This window comes from Chelonoidis abingdonii, chromosome 2 (assembly GCF_003597395.2).
Source record: "Chelonoidis abingdonii isolate Lonesome George chromosome 2, CheloAbing_2.0, whole genome shotgun sequence".
In the NCBI taxonomy this organism is placed as follows: domain Eukaryota; kingdom Metazoa; phylum Chordata; order Testudines; family Testudinidae; genus Chelonoidis; species Chelonoidis abingdonii.
In genome coordinates, this window is record NC_133770.1 from 156,371,282 (window position 1) to 156,385,542 (window position 14,261).

General features: G+C 42.5%; 1 protein-coding gene across 2 annotated transcripts in view; it reads right to left on the bottom strand.

Annotated features, from left to right (window-relative positions):
* The window catches only part of ANTXR1 (ANTXR cell adhesion molecule 1), a 207,221-nt gene extending 200,211 nt beyond the window's left edge, over nt 1-7,010 (bottom strand). Inside the window, exon 1 of one of the 2 annotated variants that reach the window (XM_032786627.2) lies at nt 6,503-7,009. In XM_032786627.2, coding sequence (XP_032642518.1) covers nt 6,503-6,654 — 152 coding nt within the window. In that variant the 5' untranslated portion in view covers nt 6,655-7,009. Of the gene's footprint in view, nt 1-6,502 lie in introns of both variants that reach the window. The other variant, XM_032786634.2, reaches the window with a different exon arrangement.
* Between the last annotated feature and the right edge of the window lie 7,251 nt (nt 7,011-14,261).

Here is a 14,261-nt window from a genome sequence, read left to right on the forward strand (position 1 = left end):
CAGGACTTATTTAAGTCAACAGAGTTACATCAAGTAAAGCTAGTATAAGGGAGAGAAAGATCTAACCCTTTCTTTGTTATACGTACTTTTAATAGCGGGAGTTCATTTCAATGCGGTCTGTTAAAAATAGAATAACTGGCTGAATGGTCAACGAAAGAATCACAGGAAATGGCTCAGATTACTTGCCTCCCTTCATCACTGTTCTCTTACCACCAGATTTTTCATCTGGCTCATGCAAATTTTTGCATGCACACACCTGTTTGCATGCATTCACCGACAAATCAGTTTCATGCGTTCGTTCATGTGGGTGGGAATAAAATGTCAGCTGTTCTGAGACACCCCCTTTGAAAATAAGGCCTTTAACCTTGAGCTTGTAAATGACAGAAAATATTAGTACCAGGATTTATTATTCACCTCCCGAATTGCAAATCAATGGTTCCGTGAGCCTCTCCTAGCCAGTGTTCAAGTGGCTGGTGCTAGACATATTGTAAATGGGATGGATAAATGTATTAGTCAATCATATGCTGTGACACTTATTTGGAGATATACCTATCTGATAAAACTGGAAGGGACCCTGAAAGGTCATTGAGTCCAGTCCCCTGCCTTCACTAGAAGGACCAAGTACTGATTTTGCCGCAGATCCCTAGGAGACCCCCTCAAGGACTGAACTCACAATCCTGAGTTTAGCAGACCAATGCTCAAACTACTGAGCTACCCCTTCCCCTAGGTTTGCTAGATAACAGTGAATGGAACAAACCAACCAAAAGAATGGTCTGCCTATCATGCTGACCAATATCTTCTCATTGTTTCCATAGGCTTCCCTATCTGTCTGTAGCCTCCTGTTGTCTCTGATCTTAGACTAAGGCTACGTCTTCACTACCCGCCGTATCGGCGGGTAGCAATCGATTTCTCGGGGATCGATATATCGTGTCTCATCTAGACGCCATATATCGATCCCCGAATGAGCTCCTATCGATCCCGGAACTCCACCAACCCGAACGGCGGTAGCGGAGTCGACATGGGGAGCCGCGGACATCGATCCCGCGCAGTGAGGACGGGTGAGTAATCCGATCTTAGATATTCGACTTCAGCTACATTATTCACGTAGCTGAAGTTGCATATCTAAGATCGATTTTTCCCCGTAGTGTAGACCAGCCCTTAGATTGTAAGCTATTTGGAACAGGGAGCACCATTTTGTTGTGTTTGTACAGCACCTAGCACAATGGGGTCCTGGTCCATGACTGAGTCTCCTAGGCAATACTGCAATTCAAATCATAAAAAGGTCATGTGCCACAAGAATTCAGCTGTCCCAACCACTAATTCACACAAACATCCATAACTACACACAGCTTCCTTATTTCCATAATACTTGGGTCCAACATAATGAGATACCAGGAGAGATTTCTTCATGAGTTCCACTATCGCACCATATAATTTAATTAATCCCAAAGTAAATACAGTACAATCTAAAAACATCAGTGCTAAAGAACATTAGCCCCCTCTAACTGCACTGAGCAGCAATGCAGTTTATGCTGCATGATCAAAAAATATCTGCCTCCGGCTACATTTTGCCAATAACTCCATAAAACCAGGGATGAAAAGAAGTTCCTGTTACTTGCACACATCTGTGGAAAACATTCTGCAGTCAGAGAAATCTCTGATTGGTTCAGCACATTGCTAAACAGTAAAACAGCCAGTCCAAAAATTCCCTTTTTTTCTATCCAAACAGTTGTTCTCACTGATGGAACCTGTTGGACTGGGCACTGCATGTCTATGGTGCTAGTATGTACCTGGAAGGCTGGGATAACTTTATATTTCTTGCCTAGGAAACCCCTCTCTACAAGGAAATCGGAAGATAAGGTATAGATTGAGATTTTCGAAAGAGTCTAGGGGATTTAAACCCAGATCCTACATTAAAACTAATGGAATATGTGGGTCTAAATATCCTAAAGCAGCTTTGAAAACCTCAGCCCCGGTGATTACAGGACTCAGACCACATTGGCAACGAACATCTCAGATAATATTGAAGGTCCTGATTTCAGATATTGATCTTTTTCACTGCAGAAGTACAAATATCAGGATTAAAATAAACCACAATGGAAAGTCATTCGTTTCTCTCACTGGACCAAAGCTTGAGTTCTTAATGCAAAATTCCTAATCCACAGCCTGGCCTCCTTTCTCAGGCAATGTTACAAATGGCTAAATCCTGAGTGGTTCTCAGTACCTAGAACATTCATTGATGTCTCAGGAGTGTGCCCTTTGAAATCAACGGGAGTTTTGACTAAGTGAATTAGGACTCAACACTCAGATCTGTAACCCAAGGGATCTTTGACTCCTCTCTTCCTCTGCACATCCAGGCTGTATCCAGATTTTGCTGCTTCTTCTGTAACATTTCTAAGAGCAATTCTTTGTGTGCTGTTCAAAGAGTCAAAATTCTTATCCACACCTTCCTCATCTCCTGTCTTGATTATCATAAACAACTCTTCTCTGGCATACCTGACATCTTGTTGTACCCCTTCAGTCCACACAAAACCGATCTAATAAAGTTGTCTTCTTTCCCTGTTATTCTAACCTCCTTTGAAAGCCTAATCTAAAGACCCCTGGGAATCTTTCCATTGGCTTCAAATCTCTCCATTGTCTCCCTCTTTCTCAACACAAACTCAAGCTTGATCTTGGTTCCTTGTTCAAGCTTCATTCATCTTCAAGACCCTTCACAAGTTTTCCTTCTGTCTTATTTCCCCTATTTCATCCTGGTCCTCTTCTCCACTGATAGTAACCTCATCTGCCTGTTTGCTAGCTTCTCACCAGGACGTTCTTCCACCCTGCCCCTTATGCATAGAATGCCACCCTCATCTCTTCTGTGCTACCCTCTTCACCTTCAAATCTCTTCTTGAGACCTGTTCTGAAAGATGCCTATAAGAAATCCAGCACTGGCAATTGATGAGTCTCATGATATTTGGTGTTTTACTTAGAGACAAGTGAATACAGGATCACCTCAGCTGCTTTGTTGTTGTTGCTGTTTTTTGTTCAATAACTTTCTAGCCCTCCTGGTTACAGAGAAAAATTTGAAAATGTGACCTGACCAGAATTCTAAAGGCTCAAACACTAGAAGAAACGGGTAAAAGTTTGTAGGATTGGGCCCTTGGATTGCAAACTCAACTAAGAAAACATTGATTGGACATTTATATAGATATCATGAATATTCTGAGTGTTCATAATTATCATCATCCTTTTGGAAGGGATATTAAACTTCAGATCACCAGACCATTTCTAGCTAGTAGAGATCAGGATGAGACGTAATGCAAACGGGTAGATTATCCCACATCTGCTACCGTGGGGTTCTCACTTCTTCCTCTACCACATCTGTTGCTGGCCACTGTCAGAGACAGGAGACTAGGTCTCCCAATTCCCGCGTTCTTAACTCTTCAAGGCAGGAAGCATGTTTTCATGTGGGTTTTGTACAACATCCAGAACAATGGGGAACAGTTCCTGATTGTACTTCTAAGTGCACCAGGACATGAATAGCAACGAGATCTGGATCTGCTTCACTGTCTTCATTTGGATCTACCTTAAAAATAATTAAAGCCCCAGTGATGAAGGACTCTCATCAGGAATGGGGAAGAGTTTCATTCTGAGACATAAGAAATAATATTAAAAAAATAAACACAACCCTAGAAGTCAAGCAATGCTGGAGCCCTCTACCGTCTCCTGTGCCTCAGTGCCTCATTAGATTTAGTATCCATTTAAATCCATGTCATGCCCTGTAAGCATGCTACTTGGCTGTTGATGGTACTGCATGCAGAATCTCATGTCAGAACTCTCACTAGCTCTCAGAGCTTCCCTCGGAGTCAGACTACAGCAAAAAGGATATTTACAATGAGCATGTAATCTGTCATTGAAAAAAATGGCTATTTCAGGCTATGCTCAGAATCTGTGCCATCATGCCTAGTCCTTGTGCAGAGGGTTCTGCATTATCATTATGGGGTCCTGGCTACTCACATGATACATTGTTCAACCGAATGTGTTCCCCCAGACCATGGACAGGAGAGGCATCCAGGCTTCAGATAGAATGGTCTGAAACCCTGCATGCAAACTGACCATTTCACACGGTGGCTGGATCAAGAATAATCCCGTATTCCCATTCTGTCTTTATGCCCCAGAATGATAACATGAGAGTAGCAAACTGACTGACTGCCCAAGACATGTGGGGTAACCCTGCTAGGAAATCACTGAGGCCGATTGTTATTCCCCCACGTTTTCTAAGATAGTGTGTAATGGTTTCCTATCATTCTGGCAGCAATGGATACTTGGTGAAAGCCCATCCTTTCGAGATCTCCCCCTCCCACCCACCGTCCACAGGACCACATGACCTTGTGTTGCTAAACCCTGTCCGAAAGCTGAACAAGAACGACCCTGAGATCAGCAGGATGAAGAAAAGATGCAATTTTAAACTGTGCCTTCCCCACGCCAAACAAAACAACACTTAGACACCGCTGTCAGTGTATCATGTTAACTGAGAAGTAGACTGTGAGGTTCACCAGGTGCACCACGGATCACTGCTCAGCCACACAACGCATATGGGCAATTAACCTGACAAGATGACAACAGACAGCATATGAATATGGGGCCAAATTCAGACCCATTGTGCCTGACAGCAACTCCACAGAAGTTGATGGAATTATATCCACTTACATCAGGGCTGATGGGGACCAGATAACTCATTTTTTTGTAAAACGTAAAGAAGTTATAAAGGAGGTGGTAGCTTTGGCCATTTCTTGCTACTCTCTATCTAAGGTGTTTGGATGACCCAATCCTGCAGGGTACTGAGCACCCTTTGTGAGGTGCTGATCACATCCATTTCCACAGAGGTTCTCAGTTTCTTGCAAGATCAGGTCCACAGAGCATCCAATATGGTAGTACCTAAGCACTGTGAACCTACTCCGAAGCCCATGGAAATTTTTCAATGGATTTTGAATCAGGCCCCATCTGTGACCCTTTCTACATTAAAGAATTTTGCACCAGTGAAAAACCCAAATGTAGAGAAACTGCACCAGTGCAAAATGAGGCTTACAGAAGTGTAACATGAACCAGTGATATACATGTACTGGTGCAGCATTTCTACCTTTAGGGTTTATACTGGCTGAGCAAATTTTCACTTTTTGTGTCATAAGAGGATGCATTCAATTTAGTTGAATTTTCATAGCCATTCATCTAACTCAAAGGTATAACAAAGCATATCTACTCAGCAGGGAAAAACCTCCAGCCACCTCAACTTTAACCTTAGGGGAAACTTAATGTATGTAAGTAATCTGCAATAGAAATCATACTCAACTTTTTTTAAAAAAAGCATTGCTGTGAAAACTGGTGATAAAAGGAACTATTCCAAATGACAGAACAGAATGATCAAAGCAATAAGAAGCCGTAGGTGAGAAGAACTTTTTCCTTGGACTAAGTAAAATGAAAATAAAATCACTTTTCCCTTGAGTATTTAACATTCTGGTTTTCCTAAATATCCAGTGTATTTACCTTTTTTTTTAATCAAGTATCTTGCTGCATAACTAATTATAATTTAGAATGGGCTTTTATACTAATGGAATCTGGGAGCCACTGCAAAATACAGATGGGGTTAACTAGTTTCTTTTCCACACTGTTTTGGAGAGCTTCCTATCTTTTCAACTTGTCTTATAGTGCAATTTGAAGGCCTTTAAATTACAGCAAGAAGCTACCAATGCAAAAACAATGACGTATCATATGAGTGGTAAATAACACGACTAAGCATTTATCCTCACTGTATACTATTGGTTAGTTAAGCAGTAAAAATATGCATTTCATTAACTGAGAACAAAGAAAATCTGACTGAGAGCTGATAAAAACTGGCTGACTTTAAAAAAAATGCCTTAAGAAAGTCTATATATTTTCCATCACAGTGATCAAAATCAGATTTTCTTTGAAACAAAGTACTAGGCCATTAGAGAGCTTTTTTTTTTTTTTTTTTTTTTTTTTTTATCAGCTAGTCACTTAAACTGGAACATTTGGATCTAATGGGGAAAATGGTTGAACAGTAACACTTCAGGCAGACTGGCATTTCCTCTGAAAGGTGAGCTAAAAATTAATGCCTCTGGTAAGGTTCCCCTGCTATCTCCTTTTAGAAGTGCCTCAACCTTTGCAGGTCAGAGAAAAAGCAGATATAAGCAGGTTTTTCTCCCTCCCTCCCATCCTTCCCCGCTGCCCATTTTAGGACACTGTAAAGTATCCACTATAGCATCCACACTAGTCACAATAACAAAACATTTCAATCCCCAAAGCTGGGCAAATCTACTATATATATCATTGCAGAAAGACATATTCTAGCTACTGTAGAAGTTACCAAAACAAAAATAAAGCCATAAGAGTAGGACCTTTTTCAGGTCCCTTGGAGAAATGATGTCTTGTTAAGTGCCAATTGATAAAATTTCCATGCCCTGGCAAAGGATTCATCTAAAACAAAAACAAACCAACTTACTTGTCTAAAATGAAGTACAAATCAAATCCTCCATAACAAGCAGGACCTCCCTTCTCTTTATTTCTACCTTGTCCATCACAGGCTAACACAAACGTTGCGAAGAATAGAAACCTGAAGCCGAACCTCAAGGCTCTTTGCTTTGCAACAGCCATTATATCCAGAAAGGGGGGGAAAAAGTTCTCTTCTTCCAAAGCTCCCTTATTTCATAGCCTTGTCCAAAAATGTCTTTCAATGGCTTTAAAATGTATATACATATATTTTGCTCCTTAAACTCCACTTGTAGCAATTGTCCTCTGAAATTGCAAGACTTTTCCCCCTTGTTTCCCCTGCAGTTCTGTTTCTTGGTTTCAGATTTCAAGATGCACAATACTGTATTTCACTTTTTTTTATTTAAAGGGACTTCTCCCTCACTCTCCCTTGCAGCTTTCCAAAAGCAGTATCATTGTTTTGCAACAGGAGAAACTACTTCCTAACAATTCTTGCTTTGCCCTAGATTTCAGAGAATCTGAGGAGGGTTTGGAGTGTTTCTTCTTAATTATTATTGTTATTGTGGGTGGTGGGTTTTGTTGTTTCTTACAAAAGAAAGTTCAGAGAATGCCATCTTGTGGTGAAGTCCTGATGAAACAGACTGGAGCCTCTGAAATAATATTAATTAGTATACTCATGCCCCGAGCTTACAGAGCGTATGCTGCAGCAATTCTGGTTGCATACATGTGACCTATCTTGCATACGCTGATGCACAGGCCTACATGGGACTTCTCACTTACATAACATAACACACATACATGTTTGGTGTTTGCCATCCATTTAAGTAGGGTCTGAATTCTGTTCTCAGACACATAAGTGTAAATCCAGAGTTACAGCAGCAGTAAATGAGAGGGAGTTTAGCCCAGCATATTTTTCTAGTCATTCAACATGCAGTTATTTATTAAGCACACTTATCTCCCTACCTAATCAAGGAGTTGCCTTTCCAGAATTTTCCTTACTGAGCTCATTTCAGCACCTGAGACTATAGCATTTCTCCTGCCTCGCTGATTAGCCAAGAAAACTCAGCAAAGTTCTGTAATCCCACTCATTCTTTGCTACAAAATGGTTTCTTGGAATCTGCAAAGGCAGTTCTGGGGGTTTCGACAGGTGAATCCTGTCTGAGCCCGTCTATGTTCTTGTATGCTAGGGAAAATTCTCACTATCAGAGCACAGGGTGCTGAGCTGCCACTGGGAATAGGGAGTGAATCTAGCAACACAGCAAGATAACATATGAACCCCCATCTACCAAATTCCTCTCAAGAATTAGCAAAGCAACAGCATTACAGCTGAACATTAGAATCAGAGAATATTACGGTTGGAAGAGACCTCAGGAGGTCATCTAGTTCAATCCCCTGCTCAAAGCAGGACCAACACCAACTAAATCATCCCAGCCAGGGCTTTGTGGGCTAATCAGCCTGGCTGGGAAGCTTCAGGTGTCTGTAATGAACTCATTAAGGAGAGTGACATAAGGGCATTTGACTGGTTTTAAATAGAGGAGATAGAGGGGTGGAGGAAAGTATTACAAAAGAACTAAGCTAGCCTGAGGGATCATTAAGCTTGTGTGTGATGCTATTGTTCAAACATCAGCTAAGCCTAGTTATACCACAGACCTTGCAATAGCTTTGCACATCATTAGTAGTAGAGACAGCCCCAAGCATTCAAAAATCATGAGGTGTGATTTTTTTGAATGATACATTATGGGTCCTTTTTATTTCACCTTGCTTTCTGAGCCTTTTAGGTGTGCAGAGCTTGGCTTTTAAGCTGTTTCTCTACAACAGGGGTCAGCAACCGTGTGCCGAGTCTACATTTATTCACTCTAATTTAAGGTTTCACGTGCCAAAAATACACTTTAACATTTTTAGAAGGTCTCTTTCTATAAGTCTATAATATATAACTGAACTATTTTGTATGTAAAGTAAATACAGTTTTAAAAATGTTTAAGAAGCTTCATTTAAAATTAAATTAAAATGCAGAACCCCCCGGACCAGTGGCCAGGACCCGGGCAGTATGAGTGCCACTGAAAATCAGCTCGCGTGCTGCCTTCGGCACACATGCCATAGGTTGCCTACCCCTGCTCTACAACCACAAGGGCCAGACACCTCCTTATTTTTAAATGAAAGTGGAGATTCTCATGTAAATATCTTGACTCTAGGAGCTGGGGTTTAAAGAAAAAAAAACACAATCAATGAGATTGCAAAAGTTGGCAACTCTGGATTAAGAGCAAGCAACAGGCACCTACGTCTGGATCCTAATAGTCACAGAATATATCACTCCTTGAATCTGTGTATCATCCCCATTAACATACTAGCCTAAATGCTTCCAGAACTTGCTCCACATGCATATTAGGCCTGCCCTCCACTCACCTTGACCTTGCAGAGTCTCTGACTCCCTACTCCACCTCTGGTGGAGGGGTGGGAGCGGGAGGTTAACAAGCAAGCCTACTGCCCCACAGTCCATACACACCCAGGGGGAACTCTTCAGTACTAGGGGAGCAAGGCTTTTTTCTCACCTTGTTGCTATGGCTGCCACTGCTGGATTGAGCCTGAGATGGTACTACTTGTGGTAAATAAGGAAATCTCTTCTGTGTAGTTCTGTGCTCACCCAGCTGTGGTCTAAGGAGGCCTATGCTGGGAATCAGGAGAGCAGAGTTCTATTTCTGACTGCACCACTGGCTTCCTAGCCGGCATCAGATCAATCTGTAGTTAAGTGGCTCGGACAGCAGCATTGGATTCAGGGGACTTGTGCGCTCTTCCCATCTCTGGCAGTGAGCTGCTGGGTGAGTTTGGGCATGTCACTTCCCTGCTTTCTGTCATAGTTTCCCCATTTGTAAAGTGGAATAATGATACTGATCTCCTTGTAAAGCTCTTAGTGATCTAAAAATAAAAAAGAACTAGGATTATTAAGGTTGGGCTTTTAAACCCATACCTCAGCAGCTAAATAAATTTCCTCATCCACCTTGTCTCTCTAAAATCCTGGGACTGACATGGCTACAACAACACTGATTTCGAGAGGCATTAAGCTCCCAACAGATCTCATTTAAGCTAGTAATTATTTTTTCACCAATCTGAATCCTTCCAGTACCAGCAGACATTGCTTAGGACATGTACAAGGCTACACCATCCTTGTCTATCCTGGATCTTTCTGCATTTTCTCTGTGTTGTTAAGTCCCACGAGTTTTTCTTTTCTAAGTACTTTTCAGTGTAGGGATTCTTCCACCCAACTCCTTTTACATGTTCCTCCAGCTACCCAATTGCACACCTGCCATGGCAGATGCTTTGGTTTCATTTTTAACACGTCCCACTTATGTCCATCTTCTCTTCTGGAGAACTTTAGAGATAAGGAATTGTTGAACTCTTTGACAAATCTCAGAATTGCTTATAAATTCAATCCATCAACTATCTAGTATTTTCCTTAGGCATTTGCTTTCAAAGACATTTAGATGTCAGCCTGTGCCTATGATGGATTCCCAGGTTTCACATCAATGTGTTAGGGTAGAAATAACATTTGAGTTGAAAAGACTCAAAGACTTGGCTTTAAGTTGTACATTTTCAATGATTAGATCTTGTTTAACCCATGTGTGGCATTTTGGCTGCTTCAGTAGTCTGCAGCCACAAATAACCGCTGGGTGCTCAGGAGTGCAGCTATACCTCCTGTAGCAAGGGTATATGCAGGGCCGGTGCTTCCATTTAGGCAACCTAGGCAGTTGCCTAGGGCACCAGGATTTGGGAGGGCGGGCTGCCCTCGGCGGCAATTCGGTGGCGGGGGTCCTTCCGTGCTCTGGGTCATCGTCGGCAATTCTGCGGTGGGTCCTTCACTCGCTCCGGGACCCGCCGCCGAAGTGCCTCTAAGACCAGGAGCGCAGAAGGACTCCCCCCCCCGCCGCAGAATTGCCGGGAGCGCGGAAGGACCCCCGCCTAGGGCGGAAAAAACCCTGGCGCCGCTCCTGGGTATATGGACACTCAGAACAGAAAGGACCTTCCATTTGAAAGTGTCACCTGGGAGACCCTTCTAAATCTAATAAACATACACTTGAGGGACTTTGCTGTCAGGCCGATGTTGAAAACACACCTGGCAGCTGTGTAAAAGGCTGGTGCACATGCGTAGGTGCAGTAAAGTGTTGGAGAGGGAGGCCTGGCTTGTGTATGAGTTTAGACATTCGATGAAGAAAATGATATGAATACAGGAAACAAAAATTCCTCTACGTGGGAAGGGTGAAGAAAAAAAAATCCCTTGACAAGCTTTGGCCAGATTCTGGTCTCATGGCCACCACCGTAACTTCACCAAAGTCAGAAGAATAGCTCCTGGCTTGTGTCATCATGACTGCAGCTGGAATCTAGCCCTCAGCCTGTAACTTGCTAAAAGTGAAAAGCTAAACTGAAAAAAACATATATATATTTAGATTCGTTTCCAGTTGGCCTTGAGATGAGAAAAAGCAAGAAATGAAAATCCTGAAAGAGCCTCAGGAAAATAAGTTTGGCCAGCAGCTCTAAGTGAGCAGAGGAAAAAGAGGGGAAAGGCAGGGAATCATATTCCCTATATGCAGCTATGGATTCAGGCTGACAGTCAGCTCAATATGGCTTGGGAAAGAGCCAGTGAATAAGGCATCTGAGAAAGCCTGAAGCAGTGATCAAGATGGGGAGAGCAGCTGATAAAGTAAAAAGCAGTTCATACTGTGCCTTGGCTTTGGGTTTTCTTTCGAGCTATTTCTCATCCATTTGTTCCTCTCTGCAAGCCTGCTTTTTTCTTTGTGGTCAGGTGACAGTGGCAAGACAATTGTGCCTACAAAAAGAAGCCCTGGCTCTTTTACAGATTCTGGCAACCATGTTTGAGGCGGGAGGGTGGTGGGGGCAGGATGTCAGAATTTCCACCTCTCTCTGTCCCTCACTCACTAAAAATGCTAGACACGAAATGTTGTAGAAAAGTACAGTAGAGCTTTGTGTTAAAGACCTAATAATTTTTGGGAAATGGATTTCATGGGCTGCCGTGTGTGCGTGTGAGAGAGAGAGAATTAACACATATTAACTGTCACACTGCTGTATGTAATGATGCTACAGCTGGTGCCGCTTATGTGTGAAGATAATTTCTATGTGATGTGTAAATGATGTGGGGGGGGGGAGAGGGAGAGTGTGCTGTAGGCTGCCTGTTGTCCCTCCCCAGTCTTACTGTCTTCCCCATTGTATTGGTCATGAGAGCCCTCTGAAATTTAGAGCCCTAGTGTTATTGGTTTTGCCTGTCTCTTACCATGAATATTTTCTCTTATGAAGTGAGATGTGCAGTAAGCATATTGCCCTGTTCTCATGGGAGTTCTCATACACAGCATTGTGGAAAGCTTGTGAGCATACAGCACACTAAACTGCTGTGCATTAAGTTGGCATATAGACTCTGCTGATGTGCATTAAAAAGTTCCACAGTGGGTTTATCACAAGAGATATTAGGCATAGTAGCAGCAAAAATGTAACAATGCCTTATTAATTTTTTGAAAAAACAGTCCTTGAAGGACTGTGTTCAACATGTTTGACTTTAAGCTTCAGTCTATCCTTTGTAGTTAAATTAATATCATTCATTTTTATTTATAAAGCACCTAACGTGCTGAGCTAAAGAGACCAGGTAAAATCCTGACTCAATGAAAGTCAATGTCAAAACTCCCACTGACTTCAATGGGGCCAAGATTTCACCCACAGTCCCCATCTCAAGGAGCTTATGCTAGACCAGGACTGCATGGAAACCATAAAATTAGCTCAATGCCGCAATTTTTCAGTGTCTTCAGTCCACCATTTTAGATTGGGTCTCTGCCAGTGCCATTAGAGCAGAAGAAAGAGTCAGTGCCATCATTGCTTGGAAGACGAGCAGCTGGGGTCTCAGCTGGGAGGTGGAAGCAGGCATATGCACATGCCGGAAAAGACCACAATTGCACAGTCTTATCACCTTCCTTCCGTACAGATTCTTTCCCTAGCCTGCAACAGTGTCATGTCAGAGCAGCAGTTTGGGAGGACCAGTGGCCTGGCCTTATGCATGGGAATGTGGCAGTGCCCTTTTGCTAACTACGTTCTGTGCATATTCTGTGAGATATAGTACTTTATCCCTGACTCTGCTAGGAACTTGCTTAAACAAAAACCAAAACCAAAACCACGTGCTTAGGCATGAGGCCATGAGTCACAGCAACAAAAAGAAACAGAGAAGGAGAGAAAGGATGAGGGTTACAATAATAACATTCAGTGGTTACTTAGGTTCATTGGCCCAGATCCTCCGCTGGTGGAAATCAGCATAGCTTCATGGACACCTGTGGAGCCACATCAGTTATAGCAGCCTGGGATCAGGACCCTTATGTGCCTGTCATGATGGGGCTGCTGTTTAATTTTTTTTTAACAAATCATATTCAAATAAAATCTGGTTCAAGACTGGCACCCAGTGGCCAAGTGGATTTATTTCCTTCTAGGTCATTCCTGTGTTCCAATGGGTTCGATGAATTCTTCCTCTTCGATTCATCTGACTTTGTTTCTGCAATATTTGGCCTCTCTGCTATAATATCTAGGCACCCTGGTCCAGTATCTTCCTACTGATTAGAGCTTGTCAAATAATACCACTAATTTAATGCATGTATATTTAATGTCTTTCTGACAGTGAGAAGTATTATGCTGTGATGTAGTCACCCAAAAGAAGTGGAGGAAACCACATTGCTTGAGAAATTTAATAATAGACTGGCCAAAACACTAGAAAGTGAGCCATAGAGAACAGTCCTGCCCTGGACAGGAAATGAAGTGAATGGTCTCATAGGTCTTTCCTTTTTCTAGTATCTCTATTTTAACAATTTTGAAGCACTTTACCTGCATTCACACTTTACCTTCTCACAACACCACAGCAATATAGTGAAGCAATTTTTATAAACTAGATAAGCAGAAGTTAAGGCCACTATTGTCAAAAGTGACGTTTATAATTTTGGGTGCCTCTGATTTTGCATAGCCTAATGGAGATCACTAGGGTCCAGCTGATTCCCACTGGTATCTTGCACCTACCACTCCAATTGTAGTTAATGGGAACTGAGGGTGCCCAGCACTTCTGAAAATCAGGCATCTAAAGTGCGTCACTCAAAAAACCAGACACACTCAGAACTGGAAGCAACTTTTGAAAATTTGGGTGTAGGACTGCTGGCCTGTGTCTTCCAGACCCAGAAGGACTAAAGCCACATCCAAGTCTCTTTCAGGTCCTTCTCTCAGTACAGAGTTTATTAATTTACACACAAAACTCTCAAAGTAACACAAAGAAAGATCTCAGAGTGGTACCTTGTTGATGTTCCCTTGACCAACGCAGACTGCAGGGCCTACGGGCCTTTCCAATTGCACTTCTATCTCTGCTCCAGGGCCAGTCACAGAGAGATCTGAAGGAAGACACTAGCCAATCTCAACCTTTTATAGGCATCAAGGAACCTCTTAAGGTCCCTTCCAGCCCTACATTTCTATGATTCTATGATCATCTGACCCCTTCCTAGCTGGGTCTGGTAATCAAACAGGGCTGGCTGTCCCCAGGCCCCTGACCCTCAAAGGAGCACACCATTTTGTGACATTGGGCTTGAATGATTTACTCAAGTTTACCCAGTGACCTAGAGCCAGATCCACAAAGGAGGTTAGGCACCTAAGTCCCAGTTTTAGGCACCACTGCAAACATCAAAACCTGCTCAGCTGCTGCCAAACGCTGTAGGTGCCTAAAGTCACTCAGCATCTAAATTTCCACTGTA